This window comes from Juglans regia, chromosome 6, assembly GCF_001411555.2.
Source record: "Juglans regia cultivar Chandler chromosome 6, Walnut 2.0, whole genome shotgun sequence".
NCBI classification, from domain to species: domain Eukaryota; kingdom Viridiplantae; phylum Streptophyta; class Magnoliopsida; order Fagales; family Juglandaceae; genus Juglans; species Juglans regia.
Window position 1 is genome coordinate 32,685,932 of NC_049906.1, and position 21,728 is coordinate 32,707,659.

The 21,728-nt window shown below is 37.3% G+C and overlaps 2 protein-coding genes across 3 annotated transcripts; both read left to right on the forward strand.

The window, feature by feature from the left end:
* Positions 1-2,626: 2,626 nt before the first annotated feature.
* Positions 2,627-6,096, forward strand: LOC109006190. Of its 2 annotated transcripts, none has more exons than XM_018985394.2 (3): positions 2,627-3,276; positions 4,928-5,169; positions 5,650-6,096. In XM_018985394.2, the coding sequence occupies exons 2-3, from the start codon at positions 4,951-4,953 to the stop codon at positions 5,761-5,763; spliced, it is 333 nt and encodes a 110-aa protein (XP_018840939.1). In that variant the 5' UTR covers positions 2,627-3,276; positions 4,928-4,950; the 3' UTR covers positions 5,764-6,096. The 2 variants fall into 2 exon arrangements, with proteins under 2 accessions (XP_018840939.1, XP_018840943.1); XM_018985398.1 differs by lacking the exon at positions 2,627-3,276 and adding an exon at positions 3,283-3,500.
* Positions 6,097-7,643: 1,547 nt separating this feature from the next.
* Positions 7,644-8,254, forward strand: LOC118348781 (salt stress-induced hydrophobic peptide ESI3). The gene is made up of 2 exons (XM_035691275.1): positions 7,644-7,835; positions 7,958-8,254. Exons 1-2 carry the CDS (start codon positions 7,755-7,757, stop codon positions 8,039-8,041), a joined length of 165 nt encoding a protein of 54 aa, XP_035547168.1. The 5' UTR covers positions 7,644-7,754; the 3' UTR covers positions 8,042-8,254.
* Positions 8,255-21,728: the final 13,474 nt, after the last annotated feature.

Below are 21,728 nucleotides of genomic sequence, written 5' to 3' on the forward strand. Positions count from 1 at the left end.
GTATTTGGAAGTATCATAAATGGCGGGTAGTATGGATTGATGGTTGGATATCCCTATAATACACAAATAAATACTATATTAACTAAATGGAAATATTGGACACAAAGACGTATCCAAATTACCAATGGGTATCATACTTGGGTTGATGACATCAATGTAGAAGGCTTGGGTGGCGTTCTATCTTTCTCTTTATCTATCACGCTCTTTCAACTGAAAACGCAATAGTAGTTTAGAAATTAGCAACCATGTGCATTTTTTTTTTATCACAAGGCCAAGATATTGTCTATTTGCAACTAAAATATTTTAACTGAAGATGCAGTAGTAGTTTAGAAATTAGAAACCATGTGCATTTTTTTTTATCACAAGGCCAAGATATTGGCTATTTGCAACTAAAATAGGAAAGATTATCAAGTACTTGGAAATATAAAAGGTCTAATTATTCATCATGCATGGATGTAAAAGGTCCAAATTCTTCCCAACCTTTTCTCTCTCTCTCTCTCTCTCTCACACGCACCTAATTAGACACACTTTGACTTTTTTAATGAAGCATTACCTATGTCAATTAACCCCCAACATAGTACAAAGTCCAAATAGTGTCTCCTTATTCTGTTTTCTAACATTTTTTAAACATGTACGTCCAATGAGAGGAAATCTAAAGTAATATTGGTAAAGATTATGGTACTCATATTTTCTAACTAAGAAAATAATCTAAAGTAGTTCAAGACTTGGAGAAATTATTTAGGGTTTTCTTGTGGGGTGGTATGGGGGTAGAACATAAATTTCATCTTGTGAGTTGGCAGAAGGTGTGTTGCCAGAAGGAGTCAGGAGGTTTGGGGGTGCATAGCCTGTCATTTTTTAACAAAGCCCTTTTGGAGAAGTGGTTGTGGAGATTTCAACTGGTAGAGGATTCATTGTGGAGATTGGTTATTATTCGAAAGTATGGTTGTGATTGGGGGGGGGGGGGGTTGGTGTTCTACGGAGGGTAGGGGTTCATTTGGTATAAGTATTTGGAAATTTATCAGAAAGGAATGGGAGGAGTTCGTAAAACACTAGTTTTGAGGTGGGAGTGGGGACTAGAATCAGTTTTTGGTTTGATGTATGGTGTGGCGAGAGTGCTCTATTTACTGTTTTCAGATTGGCTGAAAATCAGCAGGCCGCTGTCTCAGACGTATTGTGCCGTGACAATGGGAGTGTTCTGTGGAATTTGATCTTATTCAGAAATGCGCAAGACCGAGAAGTGGATAAAATAGCATGTTTTTACAGCCTTTTATATTCCAAGAAGTTAGGAGGAAATGGGAGGGATAGAATGTTGTGAAAACATTCAGGGCGCAAAATATTTTCTGTTAAGTCCTTTTATAAAGAGTTGGCAGCTCATCAGCCCATTTGGTTCCCTTGGAAAGGTATTTGGAGAGCTCCCGTTCCCTAAAAAGTCTCTTTTTTTTACTTGGACTGTTGCTTTGGGAAAGATTTTGATGGCTGACAATTTGAGGAAATGTGGTATAATTGTGATGGAGTGGTGTTATATGTGTAAAAGTAATGGCGAATCAATTGAGCACCTTTTCCTGCATTGTGAGGTGGCGAGGGAGCTATGGGCGGGTATTTTCAGTCGAGCCAGGTTGTCTTGGGTCATGCCTAAGAGTGTGACGGAACTTTTAGCATGTTGGAATAGACAACATCATTGTCCTCAACTCGCAGCGACATGGAAGATGGTTCATTTGTGTCTATTGTGGTGTATATGGACGGAACGGAATGAGAGATGCTTCAACAACAAGGAGAGAAATGTGGGGGAATTATGGAATTTTTTTGTGTTTTCTTTAGTTCAATGGTTGGCTGCTATTGTACTAAAGGGAGGGAACGTTCACGAGTTCTTATTTTCTTTTCAGCTTTCTAGAATGTGATTAGGAGTCTATTTTGTATACTTCCTGTATACATGGGCGTTGCCTAGTTTCAGTCCATCAATAAATTTCTTACTTATCAAAAAAAAAAAAGTCAAAACAATCCTACACAGGTATATTATAGAAATATAATGGAAAAAGCTTAAATTTTTCCATGTTAAAACAATCAACACAGTCCAAGTCAGAAATATTACACAAAGATAATAGATTTTTCCATGTTCAAAAAAATACAAAAAAAAAAAAAAAAATAGTAAACAAAAACTGGAAAATAAAATGATAGGTAAAGAAGGTAGATATCTCAAACAAGAATGATGGCATGGATGTCTCAAGCAATGAAGTTTTTGAAAGCTACACAAATTTTACCAAAAAAAAAGCTCTAGAAAGGATGCAAAGACGTTTTTGATCCAGATCTTCAACCTAGAACTAGTCTTTCAAGAGCTATGACTTCAGAGAGTGGTGGGGGGAGAATGTGGCGAATGGCTAGCTGGCGGGACAGGGAGGGAGACGAAATTCGATTAGAACTGGATAAAGAATAAAAACGTGCGTATTCAAAATAAATTGGGTGATGCGTTTTAATTTAGAAAAAATATATTTATTCCACGGTGGTAATAAGTGTGCGGTGTGAAGAGCCTTACAGCGAGCTTTGCTCGGGATCCGCAACTGTTTCGATGCACACTACACACACTTTGTATTTTTTATTTTTTTTAAATGTCAGATGCTTCTCTCTCATCAGCTCTCTCTCGTCTACATCTCTCTCTCTTATTAAGCTTTCTCTCTCTTCAACCTCTCTCACTCCTCAAGCTTTCTCTCATCAATTTTTCTCTCTCTTCTACCTTTCTCACTCCTCAGGCTCTCTCTCTCATCAAGCTTTCTCTCTCATCTACCTCTCTCTCTCCTCAAGATCTCTCTCAGACCTCTCCCTCTCTCATCAAGCTCTATCTCTCCTCAAGTGTTCTCTCTCATCAAGCTCTCACTCTCTCCTCAACGTCCCTTACTTCTCTCTCTTCAAGTGTTTTCTTTTATATGAAATTGTCGATTGCAACAAAAGGGAAAAATCAAATGGTAAAATCGGTTAACACGTGGGGTGTGTTTTGGTTGAGGCCAATCACGGCTTGATGCCAATACTTTTTCATTGGGGGAAGGGTATCTTTTGTAGTAACTAAAGGCATTCATGTACTTTTTGGGAAAGGCCGAAAACAAAACAGTAAAAGGGATCACGGAGGCTTGTGAGAGAGAGCACCATGCGATACTGAGGGAGATCTCAGTGGGGGCTTACTGGAACAGTAGAGGACTGAAGGAAAGTGGTTGACCGTCGGTTTCTGTGAGTAAAACCGAGTGCTCCCAGCTCCCGTCGGTGTGTTCTGTGGTGGTTTCTGGCGAGGTAAGTGTTTGGTTTGCTGTGAGGGGCTACGGGCTTTACTGTGTAGCGGAAAATTCGATTTTTACTTGAGGAAGGTTCTGGCCGTGAGGGCTTGTTGGCGTAAGGGGGGAAATTTTGAGGAGGAAAGAGAGAATTTATAGGTGAAGATTCCGGCGTGTAAGTCGGTTACAAGTTAGAAAACTTTCAGGCTAAGAAATTACCCTAGAGAAGATGGCGGCATGAAGGTGCGGCACGGCATGAAGGGGAGGGAATTTTCTTAGTCAATTAATCTCACCCAAAAGAAAAAAGAAAAAATAATAATAATAATAATAAGAATGATAATAAATCTAATTCTTAATTTAGAACCTGTATGTTACAATAAATATGGATTAGTTTATCTTTTTATTATTTGTTTAATTTATTTGAGTGCATATTGAATATCTCCATAGTCATTTAAGCATAAGAGTTTCTGATGGTCACTTAATCAGTGGATACAGATTTGCAAGTTGTTTTTGTTTGGTCATCCATTCCTTAAGACTGATGGAATAATTTCTTATGCTAAATGGTAGAAGCAATTGCTACTAGCGCAAAAAGCTCTTGTTTTATTGCATAGATTTCAATTAGTTGAGCTTGCAAATGGTTTCTTTGATGCCATGAAGATGTATGTATTGTGGACTTGGTAACTTGAATATAGTCCAGGCTGAATGCATGATAGTTGTCTTCGTTGAATCTTCAACTTCCATAGCTTGATTCTACTTCTCAGTTGCATATTTCCGTCTTTTTATGGCCGTGGTGTTGACAATGCTACCTTAATAAAATAGATGTTAGCTTTTGTATGTACTTTTTCAAACTTTTCCTATACTGGCAAAGGGAGATTCCTCTCTAATATTTCTCTCTTTGATTTTGAACTGGTTTCTTGTTATGGATATTGCGTGAGGAGACGTTTTGGCCCCTTCGTCAAATGAGATTTTGTGCCTTTAGTTGTCCTAGTACTATTGTGTTTGATGGCCTTTCATCTTGCTGTTCTTACTTTCACCTTTCTTTGTATTTAGTTGCTTTTATGGTCATATTTCGAGTCCTTTTTATGAGTTGCTATTGTTAGCTGAATGGGAATACGTTGCTTTGTGTGCCACTCTAGTTCACGTGGGTCTGTTGTTTTGGTTTCCAAGTTTGTGTTATTTTATTCTGGATTAGGAGGTTTATTGTAATAGAATAAGTCTTTTATGAGCTAGTATATAAAATCCATGTACTGGATAATGAAAAGTCGGTCAATATAGAATTGTTAGGTGTGCTAATTGTGAGTATATTGGAGGTCTGGGTCCCTTCATATGGAATCCAATTCTCTATATAACATTTCATTGAAAATTTCATCATAGGTCGTTCTAGAAAGAAGTAAAGCCTTTTGCCAGCCAACTTCTCTCTAATTTCATGCCTGATTATAAGATCACAGTCCCAAGCTCGTTACAATTCCGTCTCTGTTTTTTTTTACAAGTAAGAAATTTTATTGATTGAATGAAACTAGGCACAGCCCATGTACACAGGAAGTATACAAAATCCGTCTCTTTTTTTAACAGCTGTGTGTTTTCCATATTAGTGGTGTGGACCTAGTTTATGAGTATTGACACTCTTTTTGTATACATCTATAAATGATTGAAAGTGCAAACTCATGCAGGAAGGAGAAGAATAGGATTGGAAATGAGCTCTGAGGCATTGCAGGCTGCAAAGGTGTATCGGCAACTTCTCAAGGCTGTAAAGAAGCACATTGCACAGGAAGACAGCAAGAGGCACTTCAAGGAATATGTAACTGAGGAGTTCCGCAAGAATTGTGCACTATCGGACTTCTCGTCTATTCGGCAGAAAATCAAGCTTGCCAGTGACTACACCTTTCTACTTAATAGTGTCCACCATCACAAGGTTGTCCCTTTTCTCCCTTGCCTTTTTTTCCTTTTTACTTGGTTGTTAAATTGTTGTTGTTGGATAGTAATCATAAGAGCAATTGGTTAACCTAAATTTGTGGCATCCGAAGCCTTAACCTTGTGTTTTTACATTTTTGTCCTAATACATTGTATCCTAGTGTTATTTGAAGACTCTCCTAGAGTATTTTTTTTTTTCCCCTCAACAGTTTGACAGACGTTTGAAGTAATCAGCTTCTTTGAATCAAACGCAAACTCCCTTTTAAGATGATGAATGTGTGCCTGTTTTAAATGTGATGTACTTCTTTTCTTGGTTATGGGCTATAGCTTCAGTTTTTGTCTGCACGAGTCTCTTTCTATTTATCTAGCAATTCATTTTTTGTTGGTTGTAGATGAACCTATCAAAAATATGTGTAGAAGAAACTGTGAGATTTTTTTCCCCATTTTAGTTCCAATGTTGAATTGGTAATGGTTGCGGCAGGACCTACTGTTCTCATACAACATTGCTGTGGATAGATCGGATGAAATGAAGAGAATACTTGGGAAATCTGCTGCAAGCGTGGGTCTTCAGCTTCCAGAGGTTTATCAGCCTTGATTCATGGTTGTTTTCCATGCCATTCATTTCCTGAGCATAATTGCCCTTTGTACTGTGATTTTTTTGGTTGTAGCAGGTTGCAACCAAGTCAAACCTAAGGTTGTATACTCTGTTTTCTCATCTTGAGACAAACTAGCTCAGCTTTGTTGCTTAAGCTGGATGCTGGAATAATGGTATTTACAATTTACTGCCATATATAAACTCTTATATTATTGGAAAATAGGGAGAGAGGTTATCTGAAACCCACTTTTCCTGAGATAATCATTTAAATTATTTTGGTTATCCTTGAAGTCATTGGAAGAACTCATCCGCATTATGATATTGTATTTGGTACTTTCAAATTGTTGATGGATGGATTCCTAGTAACCCATTGATAACTGTTAACGTTTGAATTTAGGGTCTATTTTGGTTAAATTTTTCTAGCTATAATTTTCTTAGAGAAGTGTCTCACAGTCACAAATAAATTTTACAAAATTAAATTGATAAACTGACGTAATTTTATGTAATACGTTAAGTTTATTTTACTAATCTTATAATTTAGAAGACCATATTAAGTCATCAAGTCATGTCAATTTCTCATTTTTTTCATTTTCTTTTTATGGTTAAAGTATTTTTCATTTTCTTATCACTGATATGTCAGATGAATTAGCATAAAAATATTTATATCTTGATTTTTTTAATAATTGTGATAAATTTCGAAACAAATGGTATGTTTACTCTCGAAATCTGTCTAACTTGTAGACTAAAAAAAAAAAAAAGTAATGTTAGGTATAGGTTTTACAATAAGTCTTGCACAAGCTTTTTGTTGAAAAGTGAGTTTTAGACCCTATTTGGATTCAGAAAATATCTTATTTTATTTTATCATAATAATTTTTTAAAATTTTTATATAAAATATAATTAATAATTTAACTTTTTTAAATTGTAATTCAACTTTTTCAAGTTTCAAAATAATAATAATATTTTAACAATATTTTTTTCAACTTTCATATAAAATTATTTCATTTCATCTCATAATCTAAAGCAGCCATCAGTAGAAAAATTAGATTTCTTTTTATAATTTTTCAAAGTGATATCTACTTTTTTATAAAGAAATTATACGAAAATTATCTATTTAAAATTTGTACAAATCATTTATAAAAAAATATGTTAATAACAATGAATCATCAAGAACTAATATTAGCAATAGAGAGAGATTGCATTCTACAATGTTTTTTTTGATAATTAAAAGAAATAAATTCTACAATGTTATGCCAAAAGTTGTATAGAAAGCAAAAATAATATTTAGGTTACGTTTAGATATTGAGTTAAATTTAGTTGAGTTGAATTCTTTATGAATAGTAGTGAGTTAAGTAATGAAGGGATTTATGTGGGACCCATCTAAACTGAGTTTAAAGTATATTTGAATATTAAGATAAGTTAAATACTTTTTATAAAAAATTGAAAAAGGGTTGTGGATCCCACATATAAAGATGTTTTAAGTTGAAAAAGGTTGTGGGTCTCACGTCTAAGAAAGTTTTGAGTTGAGATAAATTTAATAATTTAAGAGTTTGGTATTTAGATGTTAAACTCAACTTAAAATTAGATTAAATTCAAATGAGTTTAACTGACTTTGGAAATCAAACGCAGCCTAATCTCTAATCTGGCAATCTTATCATACACATACCAGAGGGGATAAATATATGAGAGAATATAAGGAGCCAAACCCACTTGGTTCCGAATCAAACTCACCATTCCTTTCATACGAGTCAAAAGGAAACACATAATGGCTGAAAACATTACACGCAGCAAACCCCTTGCCATCGTGGCACTTTGAGACCCCATAGCTATGACATCTGTTCCAACTGACTTTGGCTTTTTCATACCTCCTCCCCTCCTCCCTACTATACACTAATCTTTTACTAAATCCAACTCAAACCCGTTTTCCTTGTCAAATTTTGCAGAAACTCCATAAAAATTATTGCACAAGTTCCATCAAACTCTGCAGGAATTCATGGGCTCAGAAACTTTCCTGGAAGTGATATTGGCAATACTCCTACCACCTGTTGGAGTCTTCCTGCGTTATGGCTGTGGAGTAATTCACAAACCAGAATTTCCTAATAAAACCAATATATATGCCGATCTGTGTCTTTGATCTCTTTGATTGATTGCTTAAACTGCTTGTTCTTAATTTCTTTGTTTGTTTTGGAAATGCAGGTGGAGTTCTGGATCTGTTTGCTGCTAACAATATTGGGATACATACCTGGAATCGTATATGCCATCTATGTGTTAGTGGGATAGCCTGGCTCATGACGATGTTGATACTAGTATGAGAGTTTTTTTTTTTATGCGACATGATCTATGCAGCGTGGTTGATGCTTTCAGAATAGCAAACTTATGGATGTTTTCAGAGTAAATTTCTTCTTTTTTTCTTATGTTTACCATTTACATTTACAATAATGGTTTCGGATAGTGATATGAGATGAGATGGTTTTAGCTGAAAGTTGAATAAAATATTATTATTATTAATTTAGAATTTGAAAAAATTAAATTGTTTATTATATTTTATATAAAAATTTTAAAAAAATTATAATAATAAGATGAAATCATTTTTATATCTAAACGGAACCTTAAGTGTTATTTTTGTCTTGATCTATGAATTGAAAACAAATATAGTCACATTGTATTGAATGTATGCTAGTGTCATCTTCTCAATTGTCGTGAGCGCATTTCAATCTGTGAAGTTTACTTTTATTGGGATTGTTTTATATGTCAATGTCAATCTAAAACTAAGGGTGCGTTTGGTTACCAAATCCACCTCAATTCATCTTAACTCATCATTATAATTTTTTTAAATCTCAACACAAAATATAATAAACAATTCAATTTTTTCAAATTTTAAAATAATAATAATATTAAAAAATAATATTCTAATAATATTTTATCATCATAACTCAACTTAACTCAATTCACTTCAACATTCAAATACACCCTAAAAGAGCAGACACTTGTAACTATGGGCAAAGTAGAACATGCAATGCTTGTCCTCAAGACACCTTACGTGCAAAAGAAAGAATTTTAGTGTGGACGCAAGCTCAAGGTCTAGAAAGACACATAAAGCGCGTGGTATTGGCTTTTGAAATAAAAAATCTACATAATTTTTTATTATTCACATAATCTTTGTACCATATTTTTTTTAATTTTTATTATTTTATTATTAAATATTTAATCTATGAATAATAAATAGAAAATTTAATTTAATTTAAAAAGAATAAATTCAAAAAAAAAATTAAAAATTTTTTTAAAAATGTGGTGCATGAAAATTGAGAGATTGTGTAGTATTGCTCTTTTTGAGACGGGTTGTCCTAAATTGTTTTAGTGATATAATATGAGATGAGATAATTTTATATAGAAGTTAAAAATTAAAAGTTAAATAAAATATTATTTTTAATATTATTATTATTAATTTAAAAAAATTACAATAATAAGATAAAATCGTTTTTTATTTAAACTGCTGACTTTTTCTCCCAGTAAACTTTCTAGCTTTTGTTTTACGGGGAAAGGAATGAGACCGGGTTGGATTGGAAATTTGGATTGGCCAAAAACTCTGAAAATTCCTGCGTTTTCTTAGGATTTTATTGGATTTATATTTTTTTAGCCATCTAATCAACTTTTACTCAACTAATTTCAACTAAACCAATCAATAGCGGTTAGGGTGGGTAAAGATATAGATTCAAAGGTTGAAATTTGAAAAAAAAAAAACTACAAATTGGGATAAAGATATATTGGTATTTACAGTTTTAAAATATATAAGTTTTATCTTTTTTTTTTAAGTAATATTTACTATTGAAAAAATAAATTTTTTATGTAGATTTTAAATTTATTTACTTTTTTAAAAATGAATGTGTAGAATTTATACATTTTAAAATTACAAATATCGTTTTTCTTTATTTTTTTTAAAACTTGTCGTGGAGTTATTTGAAATTCTTTAATTACTCATTATAAGAAAATAGATAGACAAAGTGTGACAGATGAAAGAATATAAAGTACTATAGTTATTTAATTAAGAAATGGATAATGTGGCTAAAAATAGTAAATTTTTTGTTTAAAACATTATAGATTGTATAACAGAAAGCAATGTTTTGATTTAAGTTTTATTTCACATTGAGCAAATTTAGACCTCTCAGTACCTTCCTTCCCCTTCAAACACATTTTACATGAACATATTGTTTTGATGAAAATTATTTTTTAAATTTATTTCAATATAAAAACATTTTGGACAGAAATTGAAAAGAAATTTAAGATAATTTTAACAACTTTCTAAACACTTGCTGGATTAAAAAAATAAATAAAAAACTCATTTCCCAACTTCATATTATTATTTGTCTCGATTTTTGTAACAAAAAATCAAAATAATGTTTGTAAAAGCTCGTTGTTAACGCCTAAAATCAACATAACAGGTTGAAGAAATAGTCATTTTCGGCCCGCTATAATGATTTGAGTCTCGATCGGTGTGGTATGGAGCCTCCGGCGATATTCCAGTGCAACTGTAAGATATCCGTACGTACATCCATAATAATGAACAATAAATAAATAGGGATAAAATAAAAAGAGATAAACACACAGATTTACGTGGTTCAATACTAGGCCTATGTCTACAAGAGTTTGGGGAGGGAATAATCCATTATAATATGCATGCTTGTTTTACAATTTCTCATGATCTCTCATACTCTTTGTACATTAGATATTAGAGTTTTGGATGAGGACTTCTCATTGGAGCTCCTATCATCAGCTTAAAAAAACTGAAATCCTAAAGAAACCTGACCAAAAGTCCACTAAAGTTGTCTGTATTCGTGCCTTTTATCTTCTGCCCATTGCTTTACGCTCCTTTACCTCTTATTTATATCACATCACCAATTTTTTCTCTTGACACTCTGCACTCCCTCAATCACTTGTCTCCTCCTCCCCTATCTTTTTCTTCCCTCCTAATGAATTTCCCCCTTGGTTTGGATCTAGAAAACGTCATGAACTTGTTATATTTTATCCATTCCACTAGTATAAAACATAACAAAACAATTTTGTAACAACTTTTCGTGGTCATATGAACTTTTACAGAATTTAACGAGTAAGGTTAGATATAATCTTATGATAGGTGTATTAAGTCTCGCATTTTTTTAAGAAAAAATGTGCTCCACTATTGAAAAGATGATCTTTTCACATAGGTCTAAAATTTATTCATTTTTTTTTAAAATGAGTGGACAAAATTTATATACACTAAGGCTGCGTTTGGATCATAAAATACTCTCAACTCATCTTAACTCATCATTACAATTTTTTCAAATTTCAACACAAAATATAATAAATAATTCAATTTTTTCAAATTCTAAAATAATAATAATATTAAAAAATAATATTCTAACAATATTTTATCATCTCAACTCAACTCAACTCACTTCAACATCCAAACTCATTATAAAATTACAAATATTATTTCTCAAATCCAATACCCATAAAAAAATTAATATCCAAACAAACTTTGAATCTTGGCAGCCACTTGAACAAAACTCAATTCAAAATAAATTTGAACTCTTTTTCAAATTTCTCAAATATTAAGAAAATTCACTTACCAAATACGTTCTTAGTATTTATATTTACCTTTTCAAATGAATTAAGCTTATATCAACTAGAAAAACATTAGAGGTGTATTATTTATTTGTTACAAGTTTTTTAATTTTTTAAAAAAAAAACTCTTATTAATAGTTAATAGTTTTTTTAAATTTAATATTAAAAAAAAAAACATGTAGTTTGACGACAATATCATTCATATTCAACGCAGTTCCCTCCCCCTCTCTCTCTCTCTCTTCAAAGTGAGTTTAGTCCTAAAGTCCTCAGTCACGTAACGCAATCCAAACTTTCCAACCGTATCTCTCTTTCTCTAGAATTGAATTCCCTCTCTCTCTCTCTCTCTCAAGCTTCAATGTCAGTCTTCGCAGCCCTTCGCCCATGCTGCTCCTTCCGATCCCCTGAGCTTTAGAACGCGAAGAAAAATGGTGTTTAAGGGGCGCTTCTTCTCCTCTTCCTCTTCCAAGAAATCCGACTCCTCCAGCGCCGACGGATCCAACTCCAACTCTCCCCGGTCCATCGCCTCCAACTCCAACTCGCCCATACGATCCGACAAGAAAAAGTCCAAAGCTTCCTCCTCTATCACCTCCAAAGACGACCACCCCTCCGGTACCAGAGGCTTGGCCTCCGGTTGCCGACAAACTCAAGTTAAGGATGGAGCCAAGAAGAAGGATTCCAAAGTTAAAGAGACTTTAACCCCAAGTCAAAGCCCATCAAAGCCCGGCTCAACTCTGGGTTCGGGGGCGAGGGCCAAGAAGGAGGTAACGGCGGCGGAGGCCCCGTCGTCTGTGTCTCCAATACTGGCGTCGTCCCTGGGATTGAATAGGATAAAGACGCGATCGGGGCCGTTGCCTCAGGAGAGCTTCTTCGGGTTTAGGAGCTGCGACAAGGGCTCGGCTCTTGGCGCCAGCAATTTATCGAGGCCAGGTAACGTCGGCGCCGGGTCTGGTTCGGGCTCTGGTTCCGGAATTGGGGGGAAGAAGAAGGAGGCTGTGGGTCCGAGTAGGATGATGGGGTTTCAAGAGCATTGGGTTGATAATGGTAGCAACTCTGATAGTATGTCCACTGGAAGTGCGCAATCTAGAGACCAGAGTCCCAATGTGATTGCGCGCTCAAGGTTACAGAATGGGGAGTCTTCCTCTCAACCAGGTATGCTTTTTTTTGTTGTTATTTACTTGTTTGTAAATGACTGTGAGAGTGTTTTTCGTATTGTCAGTTGGATTATTATGGCATTTCATATGTGTGTAGCTATCTGTTTGTGTTCTTTCATCAAGTTTGTATTTCGTATCCTTTCAGAAATCGCCAGATACGAGTGGAATTCATTTCCTCCACGTCCAATTGAGAATCTAGCATTTTGTTTGTCAAGAAGTTATGTAGGTTTTATGTTTTAGTGAAAGAGGTTGGAGACCTGATTTGTAAAATCAAGCGCCTGTCCAATGAATTACTTGTCAATATAGTTGCATCTTACGGGCAGGGATTTGCTGCACATAAGCCGGTGTGATAACACACCACTTATAGTAGGACCCATTATAAGTTTAAAAAGATCAAAACACCAATCATTTGTTAGCATAGTTGACGTGGAAAGCTTTCACATCAACGTTGTATTGGGTGTGTAAAAAATAAGGCTTATAAATAGATTTTCTCTTGTTGCTATAAAGCCATTTAATCAATGTGATTAAACTCAGGAGTATGATGTCTTCTCCAATTTCTTCATTCTCTCTCCCGTCAATCTTCATTATTGGAGCCGGGTTTTTAACAAGAAAAAAATGGCAGTCTTAAAATGAAATGATGAAATTGTAACAGAAGTTGATTATGAGCATTGGCTCGGTCTGTTGCTTTATTGGCATTCAAAAGACATACGGATGAAGAGTTGAAACACAAGAAAGAACTGGAAGAATTTTGGGAGATAAGAAGGAACAGGAAGTGGTTTATCAACACACTAAGAAGGAAGAAGCGTTGAAGTGCAAGAAAGTGCCATATATAATTTATTTTGCATTTTTTTTTTATAAGTTAGAAACTTTATTGATCGAATGAAACTAGGCAAAGTCCATGTACACATGAAGTATACAAAAGAGACACCTAATTACATTTTAGAAAGCTGAAAAGAAAGCAAAAACTCATGAACATTCACTCCCTTTAAAACTATAGCAGAAAACCATTAAACCAAAGAAAATACAAAGAAGTTCCATAATTCCCCCACGACTCTCTCCTTGTTGAAGCACCTGTCATTTCTTTCCATCCATATACACCACAATAAGCACGAAGGAACCATCCTCCATGTCACTGCCAGTTGAGAACTATGATGATGCCTATGCCAACATGCTAGGAGCTCCACCATACTCTTGGGCATAACCCAATTCAATCCGACTCTACTAAATATACCAGCCCATAGCTCCCTCACAACCTCGCAATGCAGAAAAAGATGGTCAATCGATTCACCATCGTTCTTACACATAGAACACCACTCCATTACGATCATCCCCCGTTTCCTTAAATTGTCAGCCGTCAAAATCTTTCCTAAAGCTGTTGTCCAAGTGAAAAATGCGACTTTGGATGGCACGGGAGCTCTCCAAATACCCTTCCATTAAACACAATGGGCTGATGATTTGTCAGCACCTTATAGAAAGATTTAACAGACATTTTTTTACTCCCCGAATGGTTCCACATCATTCTATCTCTGCCATTTCCTCCTATCCTCTTGGAATAAAGCAAGCTGAAAAAACCTGCTATTTCCTCAACTTCCCAATCCTGTGCATTTCTAGAAAAGATCATATTCCAATGCATTGTATCATTGGCTCGACACAGCACATCTGAGACAACGGCCTGCTGGTTTCTAGCCAATCTGAAGACACCTGGAAAAACAGAAAAAAGGGCTTTCTCACCACACCATTCATCAAACCAACACCTTCCACCCCTTTCTAATAAATTTCCAAAACCAATACAACCATACTTCTGACTCACAACCATTCTCCACAACGAAGTCCCTTCCAATTGGAATCTCAACCACTTCCCTAATAGAGTTTTATTAAAAGTGATCAAGTCACGCACCCCCAAACCTCCCAATTCCTTCAGATTGCACACTTTTTGCCAACTCACAAGATGAAATTTATTCTCCTCACCCATGCCACCGCACAAAAAGGATCTAAATAGTTTTTCAATCCGATTAGCCACCCCCACAAGTAAAGGAAATAAGGAAAGAAAGTACGTAGGAAGATTGAAAAGGGTACTTATGATAAGAGTTAATCTCTCTCCTTTTGATTGGTAGAGCCGCTTTCAACCTGACAACCTTTACTCTACCTTTTCTATAACACCATCCCAAATATTTTTTGCTTTGAAAGAGGCTCCCAAAAGGAGTCTGAGATATTTCATAGGAAGAGCAGTCACTTTGCATCCCAACAACTCGGCTAGAAGGTTGATATTCTCCACCTCCCCTACTGGGACCAATTCCGATTTATCCAAGTTCACCTTGAGTCCCGAAACAACTTCAAAACAAAAAAGAACAGCCCTTAAAGCTTGAATTTGTCTGCTTTTAGTATCACAGAAAATTAAGGTGTCATCTGCAAACAACAAATGGGAGATGGATAAAGCCTCATTATTAGTGTTACCCACTAAAAAATCAGCAAGAAAACCTCCCATTACAGCAGCCTCTACCATGCGACTTAGGGCCTCCATTACTGCAACAAAGAGAAAAGGAGATAATGGGTCCCCTTGTCTCAAGCCCCTTGAATTTTGAAAAAATCCACAAGGTTTACCATTAACTAAACCAGAAAATCGAGCGGTCGAAATACAATGTTAAATCCAACCACACCACCTATCTCTGAAGCCACATCTTCTCAACATATATAACAAAAAATCCCAGCACACGTGGTCATAGGCCTTTTCCATGTCCAATTTGTAAAGGATTCCCGGAATGCCATCCCTCAACCGGCTGTCCAAACACTCATTCGCTATCAAAATTGAATCCAAAATTTGCCGACCCCTTACCAAGGCGTTTTGAGATTATTTTATCCATCACCAAACTCATATGATTTGCTAACACATTTGAAATGATTTTATAAATCTTGCCTACCAAGCTAATAGGATGGAAATCTTTCAACTCAATGGCCCCTGCTATCTTTGGGATAAGGGCAATGAAAGTAGCATTAAGAAACTTCTCGAACTTGTGACAAAGATGAAACTCATGAAAAACCCGCATCACATCATCCTTCACTGTATCCTAGTACACTTGAAAGAAAGCCAAAGAAAATCCATCCAGGTCCGGGGCTTTATCTTTGCACATACCACTCACCACCTGCTGCACTTCGGCTTCCTCAAATGGTCTCTCCAACCAACTTGCTGAACTAACATCCAGCTGGTCAAAAAACAAACCATCCAGTTTAGGGCACCACACTGCAATCTCTTTGAGAAGGTCTTCATAATAGTTCACGATATTGTCTTGAATAACCTCCGGGGATTGGTGCACCATGTTACCTGATTGGATCACCTCAATCACATTATTACGCCTGTGGGAATTTGCCATTTTGTGAAAGAACTTAGTACATTTGTCGCCCTCTTTCAACCATGTCATCCTTGATTTTTGTCTCCAAGAAATTTATTCCATCAACAACACCTTTTCTAACTTAGACACTACCTCAATCTTTCTCAACGAAGACTCCTTAGTGACCTCCCCAACTTCTAGAGAATGCAAACTCATTCCAAAGAAGATTTTTTTGCTCATCCGTGTGTCTAAAAACCTCAATATTCTACTTCTTTAAATCCAGTTTAAGGGTTTTAAGTTTACCAGCCACAATAAAACTAGGGGTACCGTGAAATGAATAGGAAACCCACCAATCCCTCACCCTCTCCACAAAACCAATTGTTTGTAGCCACATATTCTCAAATTTGAAGTAACGCCTACCTCCATGAATGCCCCCATTGCCCCCATAATCTAACAAAATGGAAAAATGATCAGAGTATACCCGTGGCAATCTCTTCTGGCTTAGGTCCGGATAATGTGTCTCCCAAGAAGTAGAAACTAGAAATTTGTCAAACCTCGACCCCCCTCTACTATTCGACCAAATGAAAAACCCCTCAATCAGAGGAAGATCAATCAAGTTAAGATAAAAAATCAGCTCTGAGAAGTCTCCCATTGACCTTGTCAAATAAGTAGCCCCTTTCCTCTCACAAGGGAAGCGTACAACATTAAAGTCCCCGCACACGACTCAAGGTAATTTCCATAAATAATACAAACTTGCCAGTTCCTCCCACAAAGAGCTCCTTTCTCAATCTGCATTAGGCCCATACACATCCGCAAGAGCCCACCTCCACCATCCTCAATATTCTTGAAAGACCCAGACCCAACCACTAAATAGTTCCTAATGCAATCGTCTCCTAACTCCACCACTATCAAGTCTCACATCAACAACACTCCTCCTGAAGCACCCAAAGAAGCTAAATAAGTCCACCCCACACAAGAACAATCCCATAAATTTCGAATAATATTTCTGTCCACATAGCTCAGCTTAGTCTCTTGAAGACAAACAATATCAACTTTTCAACTACGGAGAAGAGATCGAATGCGAAGTCGTTTGTTAACATCATTGATCCTCCTAACATTCTACGATAAGATTCTAGGCTTCATAAGATAAACAACTCCCCCGCCCCTTCAACCTTTCCCTCCCAACACTACTCTCCTTGTTATCATAATTGATAGAACAAATCAATCTTTTCAGCTCTCTTATCTTTTTTGGCTGCTGACTTCAACGCCGTTGGTCTACCTACTTCTATAGCACTAAAAGGGCTTTAAATTGCTCTTCGAAGCCTTCACAGGAAATGCCCATATACCCTTGTAATTCCGCCACATTTTTCAGCACCCAATCCGAAGATTTAAGCCTCGTTTGTTTTCAGAGATGAGATGAGATGAGATGAGTTGAGATTAAAGTTAAAAAATTGAATAAAATATTGTTTTTTTTTTTATAAGTATTAAATTATTTCATTGATAAAGAAAGTAAGCATAGCCCAGGTACACTGGAAGTATACATGTGAATACACCTATTTAAGAACTAGAAACAGTTACAAGGAAATCATGGAAGCTGAGGCCATTCAAATCTAGAGCAATGGCCCACAAAAACAAAGTCTTTCAGAAAAAATTCCTAAACTCTTCCATGGAGCGCTCATGATCCTCAAAAAGCCTCTCGTTTCTTTCACACCAAATACACCAAAACATACAAATGGGAGTCATCTTCCACACAACCTTGATCTGTGGTGTTCCAGTGATCCCTCTCCAGCTTGATCTGGGTTTTAGTCTTGAAAGCAAACCAGTTAAGAATTGTTGGAATAGCACATAGTGGAGTAGGACTACACAACTCATTTTTATCGCCCCCATTCTCACAAACCACCATCTGAAAGCCAGCTGACCCTGCATCCCTTGTAGCTCCACCATCTGTATCAGTGCCCTTCTATAAGCCAGCTGACACCACTTCCCCTGAAGAGCAAGCCGTCTGCAACTCCCCAAGCAGCACCTCTATTGTGCTCCCGTAGCCGCCAACGACCATTCCACCTGAAAAGAACTGGTCACCCAACCATGGGACAAGCTCCCTCATGGGTACCTCCACCACCGGAAGGCTGTACTGCACTGAGCGCTCCTTAATCTCCCCGTCAAAAGCATCCCCACCTTCGAGCTCTTCTAACAACTCCCCCTCCATGATTTACTCCCGCCAATGTGACGGTACTGAGCCACCAAGATGGTTGTCGGTGACAGTTTCTGTGTCGGGGCTGGGTCTAGCAGGACACATATCGGTGCCGTGGGAGAGCAGCTAAGGCCCTGGGCCGAAATATTGGCCGACACCCGAGTCTTCTCCAACCAAGCCCATTTTGGGCCTAAAACCTGGCTCAGCCCAGGTCCCTTTGACGGCCCAACATGGCCTTTAGATATGATACTCCCCAAGCCCAAGCCCAAGCCCAAGCCCAAGCCCATTTGCAAAGCACCCTTCCCCTTCACGCACTGTTTTAGCCAGTGTATATTATCCCTTAGATATCCCACTTGTTGTTCCATTTCAGCCAACACCTGCAATAGCCTTACCTCATTCAGACCCACCACGTCCCTGTCAGCCCCCTCACAGCTTTGCACCTTAGTCGAAATAGAAGAGCTGCCTGTACTTGGTAGACCAGCCTTCTCTGCATGCTTTGCGGCTCGAGGCATCTCCATCTACCCTTGGAGTACCTCTTTGTAAGACCGAGAAGTCGACTGATGCGCCGTCGACAATGGTGGAGGCACCCATAGAGGACCACCTACTCTTCCAACCTCCTTCGACACCCCTGCCTATTTCTTTTGTTTTGATAAGTAAAGATATAAACTTTATTGATGTGAATGAAATAGGCATATACTTAGTACACAGGAAGTATACAGTTGAACACCTAGATACATTCTAAGAGCGTTAAACTAAAGATAGGAATTCATGTATATCATCCCCATTTAATACAATAGCTGAAAACCAAAGCAATAAAGTGTGCAGAAAATAATTCTTCAGCTCCATCATTGTTCTTTCTTTGTCTTCAAAGCAGCGCATATTCCTTTCCGTCCAAATACACCACATAATACACAACGGAATCATTCTCCAAACTGCTGCCACTTGATGACTGCCCTGCAGTTTTCTCCAACAACCCATCAGCTCCACCACTCGCCTAGGCATTACCCAAGCCACACCGACCCGTCGAAAAATCTCATCCCACAACCCTCTTGCTACATCACAATGTAGTAAAAGATGATCTACCGATTCTCCATTCTTTCTACACATGTAACACCAGTCCAGTACAACGCATCCTCTCTTCCTCAAGTTATCCGTGGTTAAGATCTTCCCAAGGGCGGCATTCCAAACAAAAAAAGCAACTCTAGAGGGCACTCGAGACCTCCAAATGTTCCTCCATGGGAATGAGGTGTGATCCTGTGAAGTCAAAATTTTATAAAACACTTTTACTGAGAATTTCTTATGATCCTGGGACCTCCATTTCAAGCTATCTTGTTGCGCCCTAGTAGACCCTAAAGAGTGTAACAAGCTGAAAAAATCTGAAACCATAGATAGTTCCCAATCATGAATATCTCTATTAAACAGAATATTCCACTGATGCGAACCATGAGCAAATAATCGCACATCCGCCACAGAAACGTCCTTGTTAACTGCAATACGATATAAAACTGGAAACACTCTTTCCAATGCATGATCTCCACACCACACATCCCGCCAAAAACTGATTCGGTTACCCTCACCTGCGACAAAACGAATATGATTTACTAAAGTAATCCACCCCTTCCTTATAAACTTCCATAGCCCCACTCCATGCCCCCCTCTCACTTCTTTAGAACACCAACCACCCCATTCAACCCCATATTTAGCATCTATTATTTCCCTCCACAAAGAACCCTCTTCCATATGATATCTCCAAAGCCATTTCCCCAACAACACTTTATTAAAAGTTCTCAAATTACACACACCCAACCCCCCATACTCAACTGGAGAACATACTGTCTTCCAATTAACCAAATGAACTTTCTTCTCTTCCCCTAAGCCTCCCCATAGAAATGCCTTGAAGAGTTTCTCAATTCTATTCACCACCCCTGCAGGCATAGGGAAAAGGGATAAAAAATAAGTGGGGAGGTTTGTGAGGGTACTCTTGATGAGAGTGAGACGACCTCCTTTCGATAGATACACCCTTTTCCATCCAGCCAACCTTTTCTCTATCTTTTCTACCACCCCATCCCATATAGCTCTACTCTTGAAAGTAGCACCTAACGGAAGACCCAAATATTTCATTGGGAACGAGGACACCCTGCAACCCAGAAGACTTGCTAGATTACGTATATTAGGGACCACACCCACTGGAACCAACTCAGACTTGTCAAGGTTCACCTTAAGCCCTGATACTGCTTCAAAACAAAGTAATAATGCACGCAAAGTTTGGACCTGACTTCTATTCGCTTCACAAAACAACAGGGTGTCGTCTGCAAAAAGAAGATGTGAAATGATACAAGAGCTACCAGAGCTATTTCCTACTTGAAAACCAGATAAAAAACCTCCACTAACAGTAGCCTGCAACATCTTACTCAACGCCTCCATAACTATGACAAAAAGAAAGGGAGATAATGGATCACCCTGTCGCAAACCCCTCGAGCTATGAAAAAAACCTGCAGGAGTGCCATTAACTAGCACTGAAAATCGGGCCGTTGAAATGCAAAAACGCATCCAAGAAATCCACCTATCGCCGAAACCACATCTCTTCAATAAATACAAAAGGAAATCCCAGTTCACATGGTCATAAGCCTTCTCCATGTCTAGCTTGCAAAGAATACCTGGACTTCCCTCCCTCAATCTAGCATCCAAACACTCATTTGCAATGAGCACCGAATCAAGTATATATCTCCCATGAATAAAAGCATTCTGAGGCTTGGAGATAATATTTTCCAGTACTAGACTAAGCCGATTAGCAAGGACCTTTGAAATAATCTTATAAACACTGCTAATCAAACTTATTGGGCGAAAATCCTCAATATTCGACGCCCCATGTTTCTTTGGAATGAGTGCAATAAAAGTCGCATTAAGTGATTTTTCAAGCTTTTGATAAGCATGAAATTCACTGAACACCCGCAAAACATCACCTTTCACCACATCCCAACAAGTTTGGAAGAAACCCATTGAGAAACCATCCGGACCCGGCGCTTTGTCCTTAGCCATACCAGATATGACCTTGAAAATCTCATCTTCCACAAAAGGTCTCTCCAATACACTCACAAGCTGCGGATCAATTACCTCAAACGGTAAGTCATCAAGCTTCGGCCTCCAAGTTACTGGTTCGGTAAGTAGAGACTCATAATAATGTGCAATGTGACTTTCTAGAACAGCCGAAGAAGATAGTACCTGTGTACCTGAATGTAACAACTCAATCGCATTATTACGTCGATGAGAATTAGCCATTTTGTGAAAAAACTTCGTACACCTATCACCCTCTTTCAACCAGAGAGCTCTGGATTTTTGACGCCATGAAGTCTCTTCTAAAAGCAATACCCTTTCCAAATCTGCCACAACCGTTACTTTTCTCAATAACTCCTCCTCCGAAGCCCTTCCCATTAATTCCTTACCCTCCAACTCCTGCAACTCCTCCATCAAAATAGACTTTTGATTGTCAATGTGACCAAAAACTTCCAAGTTCCATTTCTTCAGGTCTTGCTTTAGAGCTTTCATCTTACCTGCAAGAATAAAACTCGGAGTGCCACTAAACTGGTACGAAGTCCACCAATTTCTCACCAACTCAACAAACCCGTCCACCTTAAGCCACATATTCTCAAACTTGAAATACCGGCGACCCCCTTGAAAGCCACCACAATCTAAGAGGA